The following is a 23,128-nucleotide window of genomic DNA, read 5'->3' as shown; positions in this document are numbered from 1 at the left end:
ATTCTCTCACTCTCCAAACTACAATCTTATAACCTCATCTGACATCTCTGATAAGAACTGTGGTCATCTGATAGGCATGGAAAAGTTTCTTTTTTTCTTTGTAATTAAAGCCCCAGTGCCCCATTTTACTTATGGAACACACTGTGTATACACTGTATTTACACTATATCTCTTTTATGTTGGGAGAAATAGGCAAATAATAAGTATGCAAATAAATAAATCACACGTTTCTCATTTGGTGTGGTCTAGTGTGCAATTTTGGCATAGACTATGCATCTAACATGTGGGAGAAGAGAGGAGGGACATGAAGAAAGAGTAATGAGGTGAGAGAGAAAAGGACAGGGTGAAAGACATGGGTGAAATAAGTGAATAAGGGCCTGGCCACATCAGTAGGTATGGGTGTGGCAGCCCCATCTCTGACACTGTTCCTCTGGCACAGACTCGCTTACCATTCTGTCACATGAGACATTGTTGGGTTGATTATTTTCATGGCAAGAGGGCAGAGGGAAGCCATACTGTGGCCAGGGACAGACTTGGAGGCACTGGCTGGGATTTACCCTGTCCCCACAAGCCCTTGCGGTGAAAGCATGTGAATGAAACAATGCATCAGGCAATGAAAAATGTTATAAAAGGTGTCAGTAGCTGTGCTGACAGCTACTGACACCTTTTTTTTTTTAACATTTTATAACATTTTTTTCCAGGGTCCTGTGTGGTAAACCTGGTGAGGGAGTTGGTAGTTCAGAGCTCAAAAGGGAAAAGACAAGTGAAAAATGTCTGAAACTGTTTTGGTAGGGACAAATTTCTATTTTGGGAAGGTGTGTTATAGGTGTGTTTCAATGAGTAGTGTTAGTTAGAGAGTTAGTGTGTGAGGGATGAAAGAAAAATACAGATTATCATCATGCAAACAAGTGAGAAGAGAAAGCACAGGGAAAGTTTATCCCTGCAGCCATCCTCCAAGGGCAATTTTGCAAGAATATGAATAGGGAGCTTTGGACTAATTGAAGAACTTGGCACGTGAAACCAAACAGACAAACACGTTTTCCCGCCACGGCCAAGGGGTATGTTCCAGTTAGGGAGGGGCTTATAAATCTAAAATGAGTCAGTTGGCCTCCTCTGCAGGCTGGTAAATATGGAGAAGGGCTAAGGGTGGGACAGAACACCTCTCTGGGGATGCGGGTTTAGCCATATGGCCCTTTAGCCTGTCCAGGACAGGCAGAGTGGACAGGGGCCAGTCAACTTGCACACACAGCACTAAGATCACTTCCCCAAGCCTCATATGGGACCTGGATAGTGCTGAGGAAGGGCAGGAGAATGTCTGACCTCTCCATCCTCTTAAAATCATGAGCTTGACCCTCTGTCAATCTGCTAGTGTGAAACAGTGCACAGCAGACCTGACTAAGGGCTTATACAATAGTAGTTATTGTGTGGTGTGGTGTAGTGTGTGGAGGGCTTAGGATTTAAGGTAATGTTTAGTATGAGATAAGGATTTAAATTACGGTTAATTTTACAGTTACTATTTAATACTAAGGGTTACAGTTAGATATGTAGTGGGGAGAGTAAATGTTACAATTGAGTTAGGAAAAGTCATCGTAAGTAGAACAGACGTGTGTCAATACAATGGGTCCATTTATCTTGGATATATGTAACCTATATATAAAATATAGATATAATATACATCTAGGATATATCAAATATGATTAATTTGCCATTTTACTATATTCTAAAACAATGACTTGTGGAAGTTGTGCACTCAGAATAGATTTGAATGCTTGCAAATGACATGAACCTACCTCTGTAGGTGACTGAAGAGGAGTTTCATGGTGTCTTGGTTGGGCTTGGGTAGCTGATGGACTAGCTTCTTCACAGCCTGCACATTTTGCATGCGATCCTTTGTTTCTGTGCAGAACATTGAGACATTTTATACTTGACATTACAGGTTAGCTGTGATACTACAATTAAATTGATCAATTTGTTTACTTGGAGCAGTCTAATCGCTTAAGTAATATAACAAAAATAACATAAGCTATGAGTAATTAATTAAAAAAAAAAAAAAAAAAAAACTAAAAAGCACAAATGAAGTTTCTTAAACAATACTAACTTGCTAATGTTATGTTCTTACCCCCCATAGATGGATCAAAATGAAATGCTTCTGTGATTATCCTCACTCCACCTCCAAGTTCCATCTATTAATCACTCTGTTTCGGAGTTATTGCTTATTCATCCATTCATTCATTCATTCATTCATTCATTCATTCATTCATTTGCATTATGACAGTTCTACAACACCACAGAGGTGGAAACCAAAAATTATAAAGGAAGACCTTTTGGATCTTTAAGCTAAAGTCATTCACCTCAGTTGCATTACAGAAGATTTGGACCTAACTTGATTCTCCTAAAGGGAAAGCCACTGGAAAAGTTGGATTGAAGTGTGTTCTTTGGGGGAAAATATTTGAACGGCATGTTTTATCTTTGCACAATTCTCTGTTCCTGTTTCTCTTTTCTTATGGTAGATTATATTCACAAGTATTCAACAGCTCATGTCATCTTTTTGTATATATTTTTCCACTTGTAACTTTTTGTTTAGGATGTTTAAGGAATAAATTAGTTTGAAGAAACTTCATGTCCATAGTCTTTAGTGTGCAGAATCATTGTCTTTTATTGTTAGTATAGGAAACCACGAGATGCTATTGTGTGGTACTGTAACATGAGCCTTGATTGCTGACAAGTTACGAGCCATGTGGGAATATCCTGTCAACCTCTTCGTTATGGGATTACAGATACTGGCACTAAAGCAGATCCTGAATGCCAGGCAAAATGACCATCCTACTCCTGTCTCTTGGAAAGCTTTAAATTTTACTTATGGGAACACTAGAAGGATCATGTTGCTCGGTTATACTCCTGGAAATTCCCACAATGTTGATGAAAGAACATGATAAGGAGAAAAAAAAATCACCACTGAGTGACCTCTTACTGTAATATCTGTTTTGATGAATCTGCTAAGACTTTACTTAATTGTAATCAAAAAACCTGGAGTACATTGGTCAGATGAGATAGATAATCTGGGTGGGGAAAATCCTCAATTTAGTCCTCACAGTCTCAGAGATATCAAAACCACCAGACATCAAAGGATCAACCTCCTTTAAACCATCAAAGTTCCAAACAACTTTGCGTTTTTAATCCAAACAGATGTTTGCCTGCTGTAAATCTATTCTATTTAGGAAGATTATATGGCAACGAAATGTTTTTAAGTCCAATGCCCCACGCCACCCCACCAGAGGGTGCTTGCGTTCACTGTTCAATTGTAAAACAAACAAATAAACAGTTTATTAGTAAATTATAAAGTACACAAGGGTTTTAGAAACAAATCAGATCAGCTGCCAATTAAAATTAGTCATGGGTATATCTTATAACTGTGGGAGGGGCCAACACTGCATCTGTCCTGAACTTTTTCAAATTTCTCAGTTCTCTCCACCAACCAAATCCTTATCCTTTGTTGATCCTTGCACATTGCATTTTTCACAAGCAATATGGTATTAGAGGTTTTCCCTTTGTTTTTAATTAGCTTCTTTAACTATTACTAAAAACTACTTGAACTGGCAACCTTGGATTTCATCAAAGAAATTCAACTGGCTGGCTGGCATAGGCGCCCATGTGGTTGGCATATGATTGTGTTTGAACAACCAAAACAAAACCTTAGATTTTAGTAGAAATTACATTTATCATGTCATATCACGGAGAAGCACTACATTACCCATAATCCTAATCAGCGACGTCTGATTTGGCAACTTTCATCAATAAAGTGCATGAAAGTTGTCAAATCTTCTTAAAAGAAGATTATAATATGCTGATATGTTACGCTATTGAACACCACCCTTTCAGTCAGTGAAACACAGTGGGTGGAAAAACCGTGGAAACACGTCAAAAATAGCACTAAAGATTCATTTTTTTTCATAACACATCTTTACTCGTGATAAACCAGTGCAGCAACTAAAAATGGTACAGACATGGGGTCAACATTTTTGCAAAGCACTTGACCTCTACTATCATACCCGATGGCAAACCAATAGAGGGAGCCACTGACTAGTGTCAAAACATGGAAAAAAAACATGATTTCACTATCTTAAGAAAAAAAAAAATCTGACCAAACAGGCGTCCTTCCCACACCCAAAAACTTTGATTAAGATTGCAAAATTAGTGATCACAACATCATATAATAGACATAACATATTAGAACTACAAAAACTATGGCGCAGGACACCTCTGTGTGTTGCAACTCCGCACAGATTGTAGTTCTGGTACCCCTCTTCTGGGTTAGGGTAAAAGTTTTGAAATTAGGTTTAGAAAACATACATACGGTAGTTTTTCAACAGCAAAAGTATAACCTTAACATGTTATACAACTCAAATACATCTTTACTCATGATATAAACATAGGTTTATATCACGAGTAAAGATGTATTTGAGTTGTTTTTTAACAAATCAATACAGATTCCAGTGGAAAATCTCACATATCTGGGCAAATTGTGGCTGCCAGGTCTGAAAAATCAAGTCAGAATATCCATCATTTTTGCATTGAATTTGAAAAGACACATCGAGTTGAAGCATCCAACCAGTCTTGGGAAATATTTACAAGTGAATGATGATCACAAGAAATAATTATCAAAGGGTAAGACCATGAGCCCACAGCCACAAAGTTCTTCCACGTATGTCAAACACAGCATTTTGTCAAGGACAGGCTTACTTGAGAAGAACGAACACATAGTGACAGCTATGCTGCTGCCAACAAATTGGATTGGGTGAAAGAAATTCTGCAGTACCAGCTGATACTAAAATAAAAAGTTCAAACTGTGAACTCTGCTGACTCAGAAGCAAGAGGCTCTGATCATTCCCATTCCAGTGGTGACAAGACAGACACTGCAGCATCATTTTTCAGATTTAAACTCAACCCACAAATTTCTAGAAAAACTGAAGAAGACACTTATTTGAATGAACCAACCACAGGTAAGTTTGCTGAGTACACAGTGGTGCCCATGCTCAAAAGGCTGTTCATTAAGTACAGCACTGCACACCCTTGAAGCACTCCAGTGGAGAGGCTCTCCCCCTTACTGGTTAAATATATAAGCCCGGGAGAATCCAGCTTGGTGATACCAAGTTTGACATGCAACCGCTCTTGAATACAAACAAAAAGATTTGAACTACTTTTATTGGTGGATTGAACTGGTAGCAGTGTTAATTTCACTGACAAATAACTTTTGTCATCATTTTCATCAGTGATGATGAAAAGGAGACAATAACTTATTTATGATGAAAAAAAGCTATGACGAAATTTAAATGGTAAATGGTCACTGGACTGTAAGAGAAGAGCGGCTATATTGATACATGGATACATATTCTTGTTTCTTTTATATGAGACTTGGTTTTATTTGTATTTGATTTTAAGATAAATAAAGACATGTTTCACATCGTAACAGTTAAATCTGTGCCTGTATTGCATGTTAAAACCTTAATACTATTCCATAAAAACAGGTTCATAGATATTTCCTCCAGGAGTATATAATGACTTTAGAAACTCTACAAGAACATTTTAATCGTGCATTACACTTTAACTAAACCTGTTAGATTTTACTTGACTAAACCTACTATAGATTTATTCAACAAAACAATATTTAGTCAACTAAAACTAGACTAAAACAGTTCAGATGATTAAAATGTCTAAATTTAATGGTATTTAAGTCAGAAAACTACATGAAAATTTGCTGTCAAAATTAACACTGACTGGTAGTATCTTTTGTTGTGACTTTAAGATAAGATAAGATAAGATAAGATATTCCTTTATTAGTCCCACGGTGGGGAAATTTCACATTGGGGAGCTATAGCCCTGACTCTTAAAACCAAAATACACACAGGAAATCTGCTTCTTAAATGAAGATGTGATGTGTGTGAGTTTCTGATATTCAAGAACTGCCTTTTCTCAGAGCAAACACAAGTCGGGAAGAACAAAAATCAAACAGAATGAGAATGACTTACTTATTGTTTACACAATGTTTACTTTTAGTTCTTTTCTTTTTAGAAGTTGTGAAAATATGTTGGCTGAATATTGCACTGTCAGCAGACTAGTCACAACCTAAGTCTACTTTTCCACAGCCTGATTCTGTTTTTCCTTACAGTTTTTGCCAGTGTTGGTGCATACTTAGAATCTTGTTGGACTCTCAAAGTAACTGCAGTTAATAATCTCTTAGTTTGTTTAGAAGCAGAGTCTGGCTTTTGCTCCCATTGTTACTTTCTCTAAGTTGTGTTCTGAAGAATGTGATGAAGCCAGTGGTAGAGCCTGTACCAGCTCACTTGGAAGCATATGTTCTATTTCATGTTTTTTAACTGCTGCATAATTTAGTGCAGGCTAAATACAATTTAGCCTGCATTAGCCTTTTTTTCTTTCTTTCTTTTTCTTTCTTTCTTTCTTTCTTTCTTTCTTTCTTTTTTACTTTTTTTTGCATAATAAAAATGTATGCAGAGCTGAATTATGCTTGTAAACCAATCATCATTTGAGTTGTCCTGCTATGGACACACTGTTTGGTGGTAAAACATACAGTATACTCACTGTTTTTTTCTTGGCTTTTAAAAGTAATGTCTGTGATTCTATAGTAATACACAATAATTCATTTAGTTTGGGACATGGGCAGTAGCAATGATTTGAGGCTGAAGATTCATGGAGGGGGTCATACTGAAAAAGAACAGCTCAGGGCAGCTCATTTAAAAAAAACGGAGGAAGTGATCATGAATTAGTTCATTTTGGGAATATTCAAAATTTTGAACTATGTATGTGAATTAGTTCATTTTAATCTGTGTGAACTCAACTTTGAACTTGTTCTTGTTAAGTGTGAACTTGCATAACACTTATTCAGTTAGAAGACATTAGGTTGTGTGATGTAAAACATTAAACTTGCTCAACTTTAATTAAGGTTCAAACGCAACCATTATAAAATACAAGAAAACTGGCCAAACATTCTACTGCTGGAACAGGTTAATATTGTTATTCTCCATTTTAAATGTAAATATAAATATGATAGATGATAGATGGACAGATACATAGACAGATGTCAAGTCACATAATTGAAAAACATTTGCAATCAAAGAGAATCATAATTATAAGTTACAAATTTTCATACTTTAGCTGTGAGCTTTAAGGTATGCTTTTGCAAACTAGTACCCAACACAGTGCCATCACAGAGAAGCAAGAGTTTTACCCATCTATCTGTTGAATCCTGCAACCTGTTTTATTTCCTTAAATGCCAGTTTGAAGAATGCTGCACATTTCCCTTGCTCGCTTGGGCTAAGCTTCCTTTCTCACCTCAGCAGAGAACCCTTCAGGTTAAGCAATGTCATACTAATAGAGTCTGCCCTGCATGTTCTCATTAGGGTAGGTTGTTAGCATACACAGTCAGGACATTGTTTGGCCTGCTCTCTGTTGTAGGACTGAGGCTCCCCTTGAGCACGGCTACAGCAGATGTCTGCGTGTATACTGAGCTGGCATGGGCGCAGGTGGCAGATGCCCGTGTTGGGTGCCAACCGCCGCCAGTTGGGCACAGATGGACCATCACGTTCAGGGAGGGAGAGCCGGGCCCCTGACCTTCTGCTGTAGGTGAGGCTCTGTGGAATGTGGGAGCATTTCCCTGAGTCGTGAGCAATTGCTTCCACTCCTCCCTCCCATCAAGTTTGTTAAGAAATGGCAAAACAGAGCCAACAAAGTTTGTCAGAGAAGCAATAAAACAGGACATTCAACACAATGAGGTGGTGTCACACTTTTAGAGTTGAGAGAAGAGATCAATATTTTCCAACATCTGCTGTCATGTACCACCTATCAACAGTGGCTGGCTTTGAAATATTTAATCTAGATTCTATTACTGGCACAAAGGACATGATTCATTAATTACTTTGCCATTGGTGGTGGACATATTGGAGATGCCCCTCAGCCTACCATTGTGGACAGATGGTGGGGACACTGTCATTAATATAAAGCAGGCAGAAATGGTAAAACTATCTAAATATGCTGAATCACTTCAACAACATACACCATAAAATCAGGAATCTCTTTGAACTGATAGTAATGCAAACATTGCCAAGTACAAAATATAGTTACAAAATTGTGTTGAATATCCTCTGAATATCATTTAATTAGTAAAATTTGTCATCACAGATCAATCACAAACAAGGGCAACAGAGCTCAGGAACAATGGGAGATGTCTTGGACAACTGACATTAACCCGCAAAAGATTAAATGAACATTAGTTTTGACAAGCTGAGTCCCAGGCTGCAACATTGGGCCTCTTTTTGGATACTCCTCACTGAAGTCTGTTTTAAACAATACAAAGAAACCTCAGTGTGGTTATGAAATTCAATTCAATGACACAGGGTAATGCAAGAGACATTAACTGGCCCTTACAAGGATACAAGGATACAAGAAAGCTTATTGGTCATTATACAACAGGTTGTATAATGAAATTAAAATACATACTTAATGACTTACACTGCACTGGAATCAACAATGTAAATTACGAATAACAATGTAAATATTACATGCACTACTTCAACTCAATGTATAATAATGAATGGAATAAAAACGTCTCTACTCCTGTGCATATTTTAAAGTACTTTAGCCTCAACAACTTGAGGCACCAGTTGTTGAGGCTAAAGTGAGGCTAACATAATGAAAAAGAGGAATGTCCAGAAAAAAAAACAATATGTACAAATTACTCTGCTTATTCCATTTTCCGCAAATTTGATTAATTAACCAGATAATGGCCTAAAGTTATTTTTTTCATTTCCAGGTAACTGTTTCAACTGGTGACACAGCAAGCAGATAAACATTCAGTACCTTAAACTGCTGTACATTTAATCCCATTACAAACAGGGACATAGTTTGTTTCGAGACAGCTTGCTATACAAACCAATCTCTAGCCTCAGTGCACTGGTTTACCCAAGTCCCATCAAGGCAAATATTAACAGAAAGCAAATAATCCTGCAGGTTGTGATTAAGATTTTAAATGGATCCCAATTGTGTGCTTTTGGTTAATGAATAACAAAGTCTTAGAGGATGGCGTCTATAATGTATTAAACATGAAAAGCTCCTTGATGAAATATAGAAACTAGATATATTTTTGCATTTCAAACGATTTGCATGGCTAGCTTACTTGCATGCAAATGAGGGGGAGTTTCAAAGAGTTATAAAAAGAAATTAACTAATAAGTAACATTAAATCACCCCGTTTCATAGAAAAAGGTGTCATCTTGATCAGAAGTAAATGAGTTATGGGGATTGCTCAATTAACCCACAAAAGCCACACAAGCACAGTTTCACAAAAGTGAATTTATTAAATCATTGCATATTTATGTAAGGACTTCACTCTGTACCCCAAATGCAAAAATACACAAATATAATTAATGATCATTAGGGATGAGTGAATAATCAATCTGGCTGATAATGGCTCTGCTGTACTCAGTCATTCTGGATGAATCATCTGAGCACAAATTTCTTGGGAGAAAAATTAGCTTTTGTGGGGATGTGTGCTTTCATGCCTGCAGAGGTAAAACATGTTGTGGTAAGTCCTGAACTGCCAGCTGCATTTCAGTTCCTTTCTTCTCTTAAAGTGATCAGAAGGTAAAACTAGGGCAAATCATAAATATGTACAATCATTTAAATGTAAATGTGTGTGACTCTTTGATGCTCAAGTGATGTTACCCAGGATGACCTAAAGCTAGATCTGGACTTTACCCTTTTCAATAAAATATCTTCTGGTGCTTTTGATGAGCTGACCCAATTCTGGCCAATCTTTCAGTATGCAGGATATTATTATATGTAACAGCCCCTCTAAACCAGGTTTGCATGGATGGAGATGCAGAATAGTCATAGCATCAAATTCTCAAATTTGTAAAATATGTACATCCATGTTCAGGTGGATGAATATACAAAAAAAAAAAAAAAAAAAAAAAAAAAAAAAAAGTAAAAAAACATAAAAGTAAAATAAAAGTAAGACCCTTAAGGGGTTTGCCTCTGTGTCACTGGGGTGGATAAATATGAAGGATATAAACTCAGCTACAGTGGTCCATGAAAAAGTCCCTGACTTGGTTGAAATTGTGGTGAAGCATTCATATGATCATTCTCACCTGGATGGCCCTGTTACAAACTCACATGACTCTACTGCCATGGTTACTTAGGGCACAGACAAGGAGCAAACAACTAGGGAAAATATGCTTTTCCCTAAATGGTATTTTTGCATTAACAGAAAAAGAATTTTCACAAAGAAGCAGAAAGAGAAAAAAAATGTTAAGAGAGGCCCACTCTCTAGGACACTGTAAAAACATACAAATGCACACTTACATGCATACTTCGATACACAGAGACACACAAAAAGGAGAATCTCTTTGCTACTTTGCACATTTATTGATGATACTCTGGAAAAAAAAAAATCAGAATAATTTTGGTGTTCAGTGCTCCAAAAAGATAAAACTCAATTCATAAATGTTTGCACTGATTTGCTGGGAACAAAAAGGCAGGCTTGTCTGTGAGACAGGTGGCTGGAGATTCCAGATCCCCCACTCTGATACTAGGGCCACATGAATAATAGATTCTGCTACATTGGTGCCAGGATCATGGCCTGCAAACACAGCTGCTCCTCACCACCATCCAAGAACAGCTTACAGGGAAGAGAAACAGGGCATGGGCCTTGCACCTGAGGACCCGGTGTTGGAAATACATAGAAACTCACAAAACAAGACAGTGAGAGTCAGAGAAAGGGTGGGAGGAGGAAAACAGGCATCTGTGATCTGTGCACTCCAGTGTAGTAACAGAATGGATACAAGAAAAAACAGGAGAATTAGAGACTGTACATATGAAAAAATGGTGTACCAGAACATGTTATTTGTTTTAAAGGTGAGGCACAGATTTGCAATACATACCATAAACAGCTACAGTTTACATGAGCTTTGACCCAGAAATGATACAATAACTTTTAAGGCTGCAAAAGGCTGCTGATAAGGTAGTTGGTCTCTGTCAAATGGAACACTTTCTCTTGTTGGCTGTTACCAAAAATCGACATGTTCTGACACATTATGGCAAAGCAAATCACACACGGTTATCTGCTGGCTAAGTGATTTCAATTAGAGAGCTGGTGAAGTGGAGCTAGAATAATCATCCCACCGCTCATTTAAGCAGGGCCCATCCAGGCTCAGAGGATCTCCCCCTTTATTGCAACCCCATTACTGATACAGCCAGGATGGCTGCTGTGGTGCTAATGATGATGGCCCATCTTCTCCATCACCACCAAGAGACCATTTCACGTGATCTTAACTGGAGAGTGATAGATGGGCATGAGGTAGAGAGTCACATATTTGTCTACAAGCTAATGGCTGGCACAGATGTTGCCCTCTGCTCATGAGCGAATCTTCTAAGACAGGTTACTGTTACTTTTTCTTTGGGAGAAGCCACAGATTTCTTACCCAAATAACATGTAGTAACAGTATATGAAAAGAAGCATGACCACTTTAGAAGCTGTTGTTGGGGGATTTCACTGGGTGCGTTCTAGAATTTAGTTTGTCCAATTTCTTAGTTTAACGTTATTTATTTATGTGGGCTTAGATTGTATTTTTGTTCATTCATTCTGTTATGTTCAAACAGAAACCTTGAATGTCTGAATGTCAATGAATGAAAAATCTGATCTTTTAAATATGCTATACTGTCGAAATCTAGCTAACTAATTATCTGGATGTGATGGGACAGTCGGGCTAGCTAACATTTTAGGCCTAGGACTGCTGAAGATTTTGGGCCGTATGTTTCCAAAGTACTATGTTTTCACAGCACTATATTCCCTCAATGTAATTTTGAAAACATCCCCATGTTTCCCATGTTTCTACAAGCCTACAAAAAGAAAAAAAGCCCATACGATGGGTCTAATGATTCATTCATTGTCTTGACAAATCAATTTTAAACTCTGCCGATTCAAATGAATTGAATGGCTAAAAGAAATTAGTAGAATGACTTGCACTAATGTCAGCCTGAATCAATAAAAAGTGTTTTGAATCAATTAAATTTGAATTCTCAGAAAATCACACCAAACTTGCATTGAGCAAATACTATAAGGCGCAAGTTGCTGCATGGACCCCCTTTCCTGTTAAATGAGGTGCTAACCCTAACAACAACACAGCAGTAGCATGACTGACACAATGGACATATTTTCAGCCCCACTGAACCTAAATTCCAAAATCAGGGAAACTGATGGCTAAAGAAGTGATGGGATTGCTGGTAAAGCTGACTGAGTGGCTGTCACTACTGATGGTTTATTAACGCATTTCATTTGTAAAGACTGCACCATGCATTATGCATTTCTTAAAACAAGACCACTGGAGAAAATTAGTAAGTAAAAAAAAAAAAAATCACTTGTTAAAATAAATAAATGCTAAATTATTTATTTATTTAACTTTAGGTTTTCAGATTAAACAGGTCTTTAACCACTTCAACCCTGATGCTTCCAATGGGTGGGTTTGTCATTTCTGTGTAACCAATTGCTTTGCTTAGACCTACAGAACTTTATTGTAAATTCTACTGGGGACCTCAAGGTTTGCAAAACTTCCAAGTTTATCCTGGTGAATTGTGTATAAAACAAGTGAAGTATTGCACAAGACATCTATGTATTTTCTATTTGCTCTAATGGTCTTTTGAGACCGTAAGCAACTAACCCCTCGTACCCCTTGGATCTGTAGGGTCTCAATGCGCTCCTCATGTGAGTAGACAGGGAGTCTACACCAGGCACTCTACATGCGGTAACCATGGAAACACCCTATGTGCACGACTGTATCCCTACCGGTGTAATTGCATTTTATTCAGCAACATTAAAATATATCCTCTAGAAATATTTAAAGAAAAAGTCAATAACAGGGAGGCACAGTGCAGTGGTTAGCAGTGTCGCCTCACACCAAGAAGGTCCTGGGCCCGATTCCCAGCTAGCTGGGCAGGGGCCTTTCTGTGTGGAGTTTGCATGTTCTCCCTGTGTCTGCGTGGGTTTATCGTACCAAATTTCAGTTTCCTATGTGGTGTAGTTCTTGAGATATTGACACCTGAAAATGGAGGAAAAATAAGGACACGCAAAAATCTTAAAATCGACACATAACCCGTCACTAAATTGGCCGTATCTCAAAAAGTGTCCATCCGAGCAAACTAAAATTTTACAGTGTGCCTATTGGATAAATAAGGAACAACTGGTGAATTTTTCAGAATTTTTTGAGACCCAAGTGCATAGGATGTCCTGAAAATTTGGTGAAATGACATGGAATGACCCACACACCTCTTTATAGAAGGCCTCACAGCTGACAATGAGCAAAAAGCAAGCCATGAGGTCAAAGGAACTGCCTGCAGAGCTCAGAGACAGAATTGTTGCAAGGCTCAGATCTGGTACAGAACTGAAAGCCTTCTGTACAAGGCTTTCAGTTCAATATGTATCACAAACCAAAATAATGCTGTCAATGTCATGTTTTTAATGTTCTCTGTGCTACTCATGGATGTATAAAGAGAACAGAGCCACTGTACCCAGCAAAGTAGCCAACACAAAAACAGGTAACATACTTTGCCTGTCAAGCTAAACTAAGGTTGTGCATTGCAATATGGCTAGTAATGCCATTACCATACCAGAAAGTGGTGGATAAAAAAAACCAAAAAAAAAAACAAAAGGTACGTTGCATCTGCTACACAACAGTAGGTTACACCAGAGGGAATACTTGAAACATGACACCTCATTTAAGCCCACATTACCCAGTATGTCAACAGGTGTAACTAGACCAAAACAAGGAGCAACACACACACTTGAAACTATCACCACAGCATTTCAGAAGGTGCAGCCATTTCCAGCTGATTCAAACAGACCAGTAGAAATCACTGCAGCGATTGGTACATATGTAGCCATGGATATGAGACCCTACTCTGTAATGGAAAATGCAGGCTTTCAAACCATGCTTAATTTCATTGAGCCCCGGTACACTATCACTTCACAAGCCCATTTCAGCCAGACCATAATTCCTGCTTTGTACAAAAAGAAAAAAAAAAGCCCAAATAGAAAGTGAATTGTCTGAAGCAGCCGCTGTTGCTCTGACTACAAATGGCTGGACGTCAAGGGCTGTACAACACTACCTAACTGTAACAACACATTACCTTGCTGCTGAATCGGAGGCCACTGCCATTGTCATCATCCTAACACCCCGTCAGGATGAGCCCTCTGCTGTTTGCTGATGGTACTATGGAGGTTGTTAAGAGTGAAGCTAATGTTAGCATCCGGGGGTATGTAAACAGCTGTGATAGTGACTGCTGTTAGCTCTCTGGGAAGGTAGAAGGGACGGCAGATGACCGTCAGAACTTCGAGATGTGGTAAACAATGACTATCTATAGTGCGCCAAGCATTATTAAGCCAGGTTTCAGACATAATCATTACACAACAGTCCCAGATAAAGTTGTCAGTAGCTATCTGTAGTTCCAGTTCACTCATCTTGTGTGCAATAGATCTGACGTTGGCTAGAAAGAGGCTTGGGAGAGGGAGTTTATGTGGCTGCTTGCTTAGCCTGGTTAGCAGCCCAGCTTGGCACCCATGCTTTTGCTTTCTCTCCCGTCACCTACGTCGCTTGTTGGTTCCGACAACAATCCATGAGGTCCCCGGTGGTCTGGAGATGTCCTTCGGTATGTTGTATGTCCTCTGAATGTGGCTAGTAATGGGCGATCCACATTGTAATCCTATATTGATTAAGTCTTATCGACTATATACGAGCTTGCCTTGGCAGAACTCGCCAAGATGTAGCCAGAAACACAACAAAATACATGCAAACAGCAAAGAACAGGAGAGCTAGGAGCCACTGCACAGACACGCGCCGCCATCTTCCTGCAAAGGACTAAGTGCACTGGTGTGCCAAAGGGATGGAAAGCCCACTGAGATTCTCGCTCACACTACAAAAAGTTTCACGATGATATTCTTGGTAATATTTTAAATCAAGTGTAAAATCGGTTTCAAGACGACAAAACCTTTCATTCCTTTCCCCTCTGGACCCCCAGCAATTCACCAGCTTTAAGACAAACTGTCCATATCTGAGGCACTGGAGACTGCCAAACAAAGCCTCACAACCCTGGGTTCTTGCTTGAAATAGTACACTGTAGATATAGAAACCAGGAGAATAAAAAGGATATTCTCCACCAAAGAATAACAGAACCATCCAGGGCTAAGACTGAACAGTACTGGAAAAGCATATAGGAGACAGAGGCATTTCATAACACCAATGCCCAGTGGCTGGGGGATCTGAGAGCAGACCACAGCAATCTCCCAGAACAAGAACCAGTAACCATTGCAATGGTTGCTGATGGACCCACCAAGAGTGACTGGCCCAAGGTTGGACAGTCCTGATCATGAAGGACTCTCAGAACTACTGGCCTATAACCTGCTTTTCCATGACATGGAATCATATCAACTCACTAATCCATATCACCAAGTGTGGTAGGGTGGTATCAAAGAGGGACAAGATGGTCACAACTGAAGGGGTTGAACTACTGGAAGGCAACATAGCAGATGTGCAGGACAGCTACAAATACCTTGGAATTCTGCAGGCAAATGGAAATCACAAGGAGGCTGGAAGGAGGTCAGCCACAACCAAATACCTCCATAGAGTAAGGCAGGTCCTGAAGAGTCAGCTGAATGGACAGAACAAGATCCGAACAATATCCTGGCCAAAGATAGAGACCACTGATATCAAAACAAGGGAGCTCCTCACAATGCATGGAGAGTATCATCCTGAAGCTGTACACTAAGTGGAAGGAGGCCAAGGACCGGTGAGTGTCAAAGCCACCATCCAGGATGAAGCATCAAATATCCAGGGATACATCAGGAAGATGACCTCCTAGGCGAATAGTTCAGGCAGCAGAAGCCCAATGAGGAGGGGGAAGAGGAAGAGCCACTGTCATGGAGGGACAAGCCCCTGCATAGCATGTACCACTGACAGATAGTATAAATGGCTGATATCAAGAAAAGATACCAGTGGCCAGAGAAGGCTAGACTGAGAGACAGCACAAAGGCATTGATCATAGCAGCAAAAGGACAGGCCCTAAGCACAAGATCCAGAGAAGCTGGGGTCTACCATACCAGGCAGGACCCCAGGCTGCAGGCTGTGCAAAGATGCCCCTGAGACAGTACAGCACATCACAGCAAGGTGAAAGATGCTAGCAGGTACAGCATACATGCAGGACCATAATCAAGTGGCTGGCATAGTGTACAGGAATATCTGCACTGAATTGGGGCTGGAAATCCCAGGGTCAAAATGGATAACACCTTCAAAGGTGGTTGAGAATGACAGAGCTGAGATCCTCTGGGATTTCCAGATCCAGACTGATAAAATGGTGACAGTTAATCAACCAGACATCGTGGTGGTCAACAAACAGCAGAAGAAGACAGTAGTGATAGATGTAGCAATCCTACGTGACAGCAACATCAAGAGGAACACAAGAAGCTTGACAAACCCCAAGGGTGAGATAGGGGCAAGAGAAGATGACAGCTCTTGGGGCTGTGATCCCCTAAACTGGGAGAGTGGCCCCTGTAGATTCCAGGAAGAAACATCTGAGATCTCTGTCCAGAAGGAAGATACTGCGCAGAACCCTCAGGCTCCCAGTCCTCAAGTAGAGGACCCGAGCTCAATATACTTAATACATTGAGAGAGCACTACAATTTTTTTTCTTTAATCAGCATCTCTACATATACGGCAGCCATTTCATTCCAGTGTTTGTTGAATTCCAACACAAGCGCACGTGATTCTACCTAACGATTCTATCTAACGAGGAAAAGTATAAAACCCACTCATGACTATCATCTCTATCCTCTTGCAATAGGACCAGCTGGATGGCAAAACAATGCTGTAGTCCCTCAAAAGTAACTGCAGTCAAAACATAACAACAGAACAACAGACTGGTGGAGACCATGCCAAGATGCATGAAAGCTGTGATTAAAAATCAGTGTTATTCCACTAAATATTGACTTCTAAACACTTTTTAAGTGAAAAAAGGGTTTAATAAATATGAACTTGTGTTCTTTCCATTATTTGATGTCTGAAAACACTGCATGTTTCTTGATATTTTGGCTGGTGGTGATTTTCTGCAAATAAATGCTCTAAATGACAGGGCATAATGCTTTACAGCACTTCATCACTGGCACAAACTGTGTCTAGCTGTTCTCAGTGCATAAATCATGGCAGAGCCCAAGAAACCTGAAGCAAATACTGACAGAGGAAACAAGGGAGAGAAAAAGATATAATGATTGAGCAAGAGACTGCAACTATCCGGAACTGCTCAGTGTTTTGCTGTCTTTGTAAAGTTCTTGACTCACTAGTTTTTGTTCATAAGCCAAGTCAGGCCATTTTGACACAGGGATTTAGTTGACTAGCTGTCCTTTGTATGTTAGCATCCCCAGGAGCATCCCCCCATAGAACGGCCAGTGGTCCAGGATGGCTGGCGGCTGCCATGCATGCACCACTGTTTTTGTTTGTTTGTTTGTTTGTTTATTTGTTTCTTGTATGTATGTATATATGTATGTGTGTTTGTTTGTTTGTTTTTGTTTTTGTTCTGTTTTTTATCATTTCAGGTAGTTGCACTAACAAGCGACAGGGGGCAGTAATACAAAGATTTGGTTTCTACGCGCCAAATTAATATCCAAGAAGAAATAAGACCATAGAGAGCATGAGCAGCCTGAGACTCGAATGGAAGCAGTTCATGTCAGTTACCATGGTTACAACTTACTCTTTTTTATCCAGCTTGGAAGATAGTTCAACCAACCTTATTTGCTATAATATACCGCCCTCCTAATTCAGCATTTTCTGAATTTCTGTTGGAATTCCCAGACCTCTAATCAGATTTACTTTTCAGCACTGATGAAGTGATTATAGCTGGAGATTTTAACATCCACACTGACACGGAAAACTCTCTTAACACGGCGTTCATCTCATTATTGGACTCAACTGGTTTCTCGCAGAGAGTGAATGAACCTACTCATAAAGATAACCACACTCTCGACCTTGTTCTTACTTATGGAATTGACATTGAACATTTGACAGTGTTTCCACAGAATCCTCTTTTATTTGACCACTATCTGATAACCTTTGAATTCCTTCTTCAGGATTACTTGCTGTTGGAGAAAAGTGTTTCCATTAGATGCTTATCTGATACTGCTGTAGCTATATTTAAGGAGGAAATCCCATCAGCACTTAATTTATTACCATTAATTACCTTAATTTAACTAGTGACTCTTATGCTATCTTTAGTCTCTCGCAAACTGACAATCTCTTTGATAGCATTGCAGCCTCACTGCAAACGACACTTCGCTCCTCTAAAAAAGAAGACTATAAAACAAAAGAGGTTAGCTTCATGGTATAACTCACATACTCTTGAGCTGAAATGAACCTCACAGGGACTCGAAAGGTTATGGAGCTCTACAAAAACGGAAGAATCTCGCTTATCCTGGCAAGATAGTCTTAAAACTTACAGAAAGGCCCTCTGCGTCGCTAAAACAGCCTACTATTCATCTCTGATGGAAGAAAATTAAAATAATCCCAGGTTTCTTTTTAGCACCTTAGCTAGACTTACAAAGAGTCATAACTCTATTGTTCCCTGTATTCCTGCAACTCTCAGTAGTAATGACTTCATGAACTTTTTTAATGATAAGATTCTAGCTATCAGAGACAAAATTGATAGCCTCCTTCCCACAATTGGCATTAACCCAACCCCCTTAGAGACTTCTGTCAAAGATAATAATTTAGAGGCTTTTCCCCTGATTAATCTCTTGGAACTAACTTCATTTATCTCCTCCTCTAATTCATCTACCTGTCTCCTAGACCCTATCCCAACTAGGCTGCTTAAATAAGTATTACCTTTATTTAGCACATCTTTGCTAGATATGATCAATACGTCTTTATCGACAGGTTACGTGCCACAGTCCTTTAAAGTAGCTGTAATTAAACCGCTTCTCAAAAAACCTACTCTTGTCTCAGATGTCTTAGCCAACTATATGTAGCAGGATAGTCTCTTCCTCCTCCCCTTCCCCCTCCTTTTCGCTTGCTCCACACCAGGTGTGGGTCATCTCGCGGCACTAATTGCGGGGTGGAGTCGCTAGCCTTTTAACTGCTCCGGTGTGTGTGTTTGCTCAGTGTGCTACCTTGTCTCCCTTGGGGCTGGCGTCCGTGTGTGTCGTGGCGTTCCATGTGCTTTGAACCGTGTGGCGGTTGGCGTTGCCGATTTCGCCAGGTCTTCTCCATCTCTCCGAAAATTGTAAGTCCTTTTCGCCTTGTGGTATTTGGGTGTCTCTGCGGTCTCTGGGCATTACACCTGCTTTACGTTGTGCTTGCAGTGAGGCTGTCGGCTGGCTGCGGCTGTGTGGGACTGGAGGTTGTCTACGCTGTTGTTCGCTCCCTCCAGGTATGTCGGCTCAGTTAACCCAACGGCAGCTGTAATCCAGCTCGCTAGTGGCTGCTATCCGGCTAGCCGCTAAACTTTCTTTTTGTGGTCTCTCAGCAGCGTTTAACTGCGGCCTGCTGCTCTCCCTCTCCTCCCCGGCGGAGACGCTGTGCCTGTGCTCTGTGCTCTGTGGTAGGTGGCCTGTAGCCAGGTTACGCCTGGTCATTCACATTTTAACCAACATAATTGTAAATGCTATTTTGTGTGCGCACTTCGTAGGCACGCTTTGGCCTGGCTGTGCGCTGCGGTGCTCCACTCTCCGGCGGTCAACGCTCTGGTGCACCGGGACTCTACTGCTGTCTTGTCTGGTCTTGTCTTGTATTGCTGTGTATGCTGCCTTGTCTATTATTATGTGCTTGCCTTGAAAAGGCAACACATCTTATTATCTTGCATACTTATTATTTTTCTTTTATTATGTGCTTGCCTTGAAAAGGCAACACATCTTAAAATCTTGCATATTTCTTCTTTTTATTATTAGTGGGCAAGCTGCAGCTTGCACACTCATGTTGTTCCTACTATTTCTTTCTTTATTTCTTTATTTCTTTATTTCTTTATTTCTTTATTTATAGGTCCGTTTTTTTGGCGCGCTACTCCTCCTACAGCTTTCATTTTAGGCCCACACAATGAATTGGGAAAATGTGCGGCCCGATTGGGAATAGTGTGCTATTACTTTTCTAAGGAATCCGACTTACGAAATTCCCAAAATTCCCATTTTCCTGAAAATTTCGGCCATAGGAAATGAATGGCCAAAACTTTGGAAGGCTCCAGGGACCACAGCTTTGGACCTGCGTCCACGCACCAAATACGAAAAACGTGCGTCTTATTGAGAAGAAGCAGGGTTTCGATTTTCAGACCGATCCGACGTTCCGTTTTTCTGCAATTCCGGTTTGAAGTTGGAATTCCAGACGCAATACACACTAATGGAGTTGAGCTAGAGTGGCATTCTTGGCATTCCTGAGCGGCTAGAGTGGAGCAGCCCTGAAAATTCGCCTAAAACTTTTGTTTTTAACTTGCTCTCCTGGCCACAATTTTCACTCCACATGCATCAATTTGGCATCAAATTGTAGGAAAAATAGTTGTGCTTTGAAAAATGTAAATACAAAAGCAAAGTAGCTTCAACTTTTTAAACTGTGACCCTTAACGAGGCAGGAGCGCCAGCTCTCTCCCCCATAGACTCCCATTATATCTGGAATGCAAAGTCTCGGGAGAGAAGCAGAAACACACACGTTTTCAACTCGCCGTTTCTCGGGCATTTTTGGGAGTTGGAAAATAATTTTGACACCGTTTGAAAGCCCAAAGCGTTACCTTTCTCATGATACATTTTATTTTCTGCTCGGAAACCGCGCGCCGCGGTTACGCTTCCAGCTTGCCCACGCAGTTTCCCCAGAAACTGCACAATCCTCTAGTTAGTGGGCAAGCTGCAGCTTGCACACTTATGTTATTCCTACTATTTCTTTATTTCTTTATTTCTTTATTTCTTTATTTCTTTATTTATAGGTCCGTTTTTTTGGACCGTAACTCCTCCTACAGCTTTCGTTTTAGGCCCACACAATGAATTGGGAAAATGTGCGGCCCGATTGGGAATAATGTGCTATTACTTTTCTAAGGAATCCGACTTACGGAATTCCCAAAATTCCCATTTTCCTGAAAATTTCGGCCATAGGAAATGAATGGCCAAAACTTTGGAAGGCTCCAGGGCCCACAGCTTTGGACCTGTGTCCACGCACCAAATACGAAAAACGTGCGTCTTATTGAGAAGAAGCAGGGTTTCGATTTTCAGACCGATCCGACATTCCGTTTTTCCGCAATTCCGGTTTGAAGTTGGAATTCCAGACGCAATACACACTTATGGAGTTGAGCTAGAGTGGCATTCTTAGCATTCCTGAGCGGCTAGAGTGGAGCAGCCCTGAAAATTCGCCTAAAACTTTTGTCTTTAACTTGCTCTCCTGGCCACAATTTTCACTCCACATGCATAAATTTGGCATCAAATTGTAGGAGAAATTGTTGTGCTTTGAAAAATGTAAATACAAAAGCAAAGTAGCTTCAACTTTTTAAACTGTGACCCTTAACGAGGCAGGAGTGCCAGCTCTCTCCCCCATAGACTCCCATTATATCTGGAATGCAAAGTCTCGGGAGAGAAGCAGAAACACACACGTTTTCAACTCGCCGTTTCTCGGGCATTTTTGGGAGTTGGAAAATAATTTTGACACCGTTTGAAAGCCCAAAGCGTTACCTTTCTCATGATACATTTTATTTTCTGCTCGGAAACCGCGCGCCGCAGTTACGCTTCCAGCTTGCCCACGCAGTTTCCCCAGAAACTGCACAATCCTCTAGTTAGTGGGCAAGCTGCAGCTTGCACACTCATGTTATTCCTACTATTTCTTTATTTCTTTATTTCTTTATTTCTTTATTTATTTATAGGTCCGTTTTTTTGGACCGTAACTCCTCCTACAGCTTTCGTTTTAGGCCCACACAATGAATTGGGAAAATGTGCGGCCCGATTGGGAATAGTGTGCTATTACTTTTCTAAGGAATCCGACTTACAGAATTCCCAAAATTCCCATTTTCCTGAAAATTTCGGCCATAGGAAATGAATGGCCAAAACTTTGCAAGGCTCCAGGGCCCACAGCTTTGGACCTGCGTCCACGCACCAAATACGAAAAACGTGCGTCTTGTGGAGAAGAAGCAGGGTTTCGATTTTCAGACCGATCTGACATTCCGTTTTTCCACAATTCCGGTTTGAAGTTGGAATTCCAGACGCAATACACACTAATGGAGTTGAGCTAGAGTGGCATTCTTGGCATTCCTGAGCGGCTAGAGTGGAGCAGCCCTGAAAATTCGCCTAAAACTTTTGTCTTTAACTTGCTCTCCTGGCCACAATTTTCACTCCACATGCATAATTTTTTGGAAAGTAGTAGGAAAACTAGTTCTGCTTTGAAAAATGCAAATACAAAAGCAAAGTATCTTTAACTTTTTAAACTGTGACCCTTAACGAGGCAGGAGTGCCAGCTCTCTCCCCCATAGACTCCCATTATATCTGGAATGCAAAGTCTTGGGAGAGAAGCAGGAACACACACGTTTTCAACTCGCCGTTTCTCGGGCATTTTTTGGAGTTGGAAAATAATTTTGACACCGTTTGAAAGCCCAAAGCCTTGCCTTTCTCATGATACGTTTTATTTTCTGCTCGGAAACCGTGCGCCGCGGTTAAGCTTCCAGCTTGCCCACGCAGTTTCCCCAGAAACTGCACAATCCTCTAGTTGTTTTTATTATTCCACCTTTTTTTCGGCGCGATACTCCTCCTACAGCTTTGGTTTTAGGCCCCCACAATGAATTGGGAAAATGTGTGGCCCCATTGGGAGAAGTGTGCTATTACTTTTATAAGGAATCCAACCCACGGAATTCTCAAAATTCCAATTTTCCTGAAAATTTCGGCCATCCGAAATGAATGGCCAAAACTTTGGAAGGCTCCAGAACCCAGAGCTTTGGACCTGCGTCCATGCACCAAATACAAAAAATGTGCGTCTTGTGGAGAAGAATCGGTGTGTCAATTTTCAAACCGATCAGACTTTGCGATTTCTCATAATTCATAATTTAAATCACGATTTTGCCCTCATAGA

At 40.2% G+C, this 23,128-nt stretch overlaps 1 protein-coding gene and 1 long non-coding RNA gene across 2 annotated transcripts in view; one reads left to right on the top strand and one right to left on the bottom strand.

Moving 5' to 3' along the window:
• The window catches only part of arhgap15 (Rho GTPase activating protein 15), a 94,405-nt gene that overhangs the window by 5,367 nt on the left and 65,910 nt on the right, over nucleotides 1-23,128 (bottom strand). The window contains exon 12 of the mRNA XM_030081389.1: nucleotides 1,791-1,896. Coding sequence (XP_029937249.1) covers nucleotides 1,791-1,896 — 106 coding nt within the window. The remainder of the gene's footprint in view (nucleotides 1-1,790; nucleotides 1,897-23,128) is intronic.
• LOC115380288 (uncharacterized) lies at nucleotides 19,212-19,828 on the top strand. The gene is made up of 4 exons (XR_003930308.1): nucleotides 19,212-19,325; nucleotides 19,405-19,472; nucleotides 19,569-19,643; nucleotides 19,731-19,828. It is a non-coding gene; the product is annotated as an uncharacterized LOC115380288 (long non-coding RNA).

Source organism: Myripristis murdjan, chromosome 21 (assembly GCF_902150065.1).
Source record: "Myripristis murdjan chromosome 21, fMyrMur1.1, whole genome shotgun sequence".
NCBI classification, from domain to species: domain Eukaryota; kingdom Metazoa; phylum Chordata; class Actinopteri; order Holocentriformes; family Holocentridae; genus Myripristis; species Myripristis murdjan.
The sequence above is the reverse complement of the archived record's forward strand: the minus strand, read 5'-3'. Positions and strand labels throughout refer to the sequence as shown.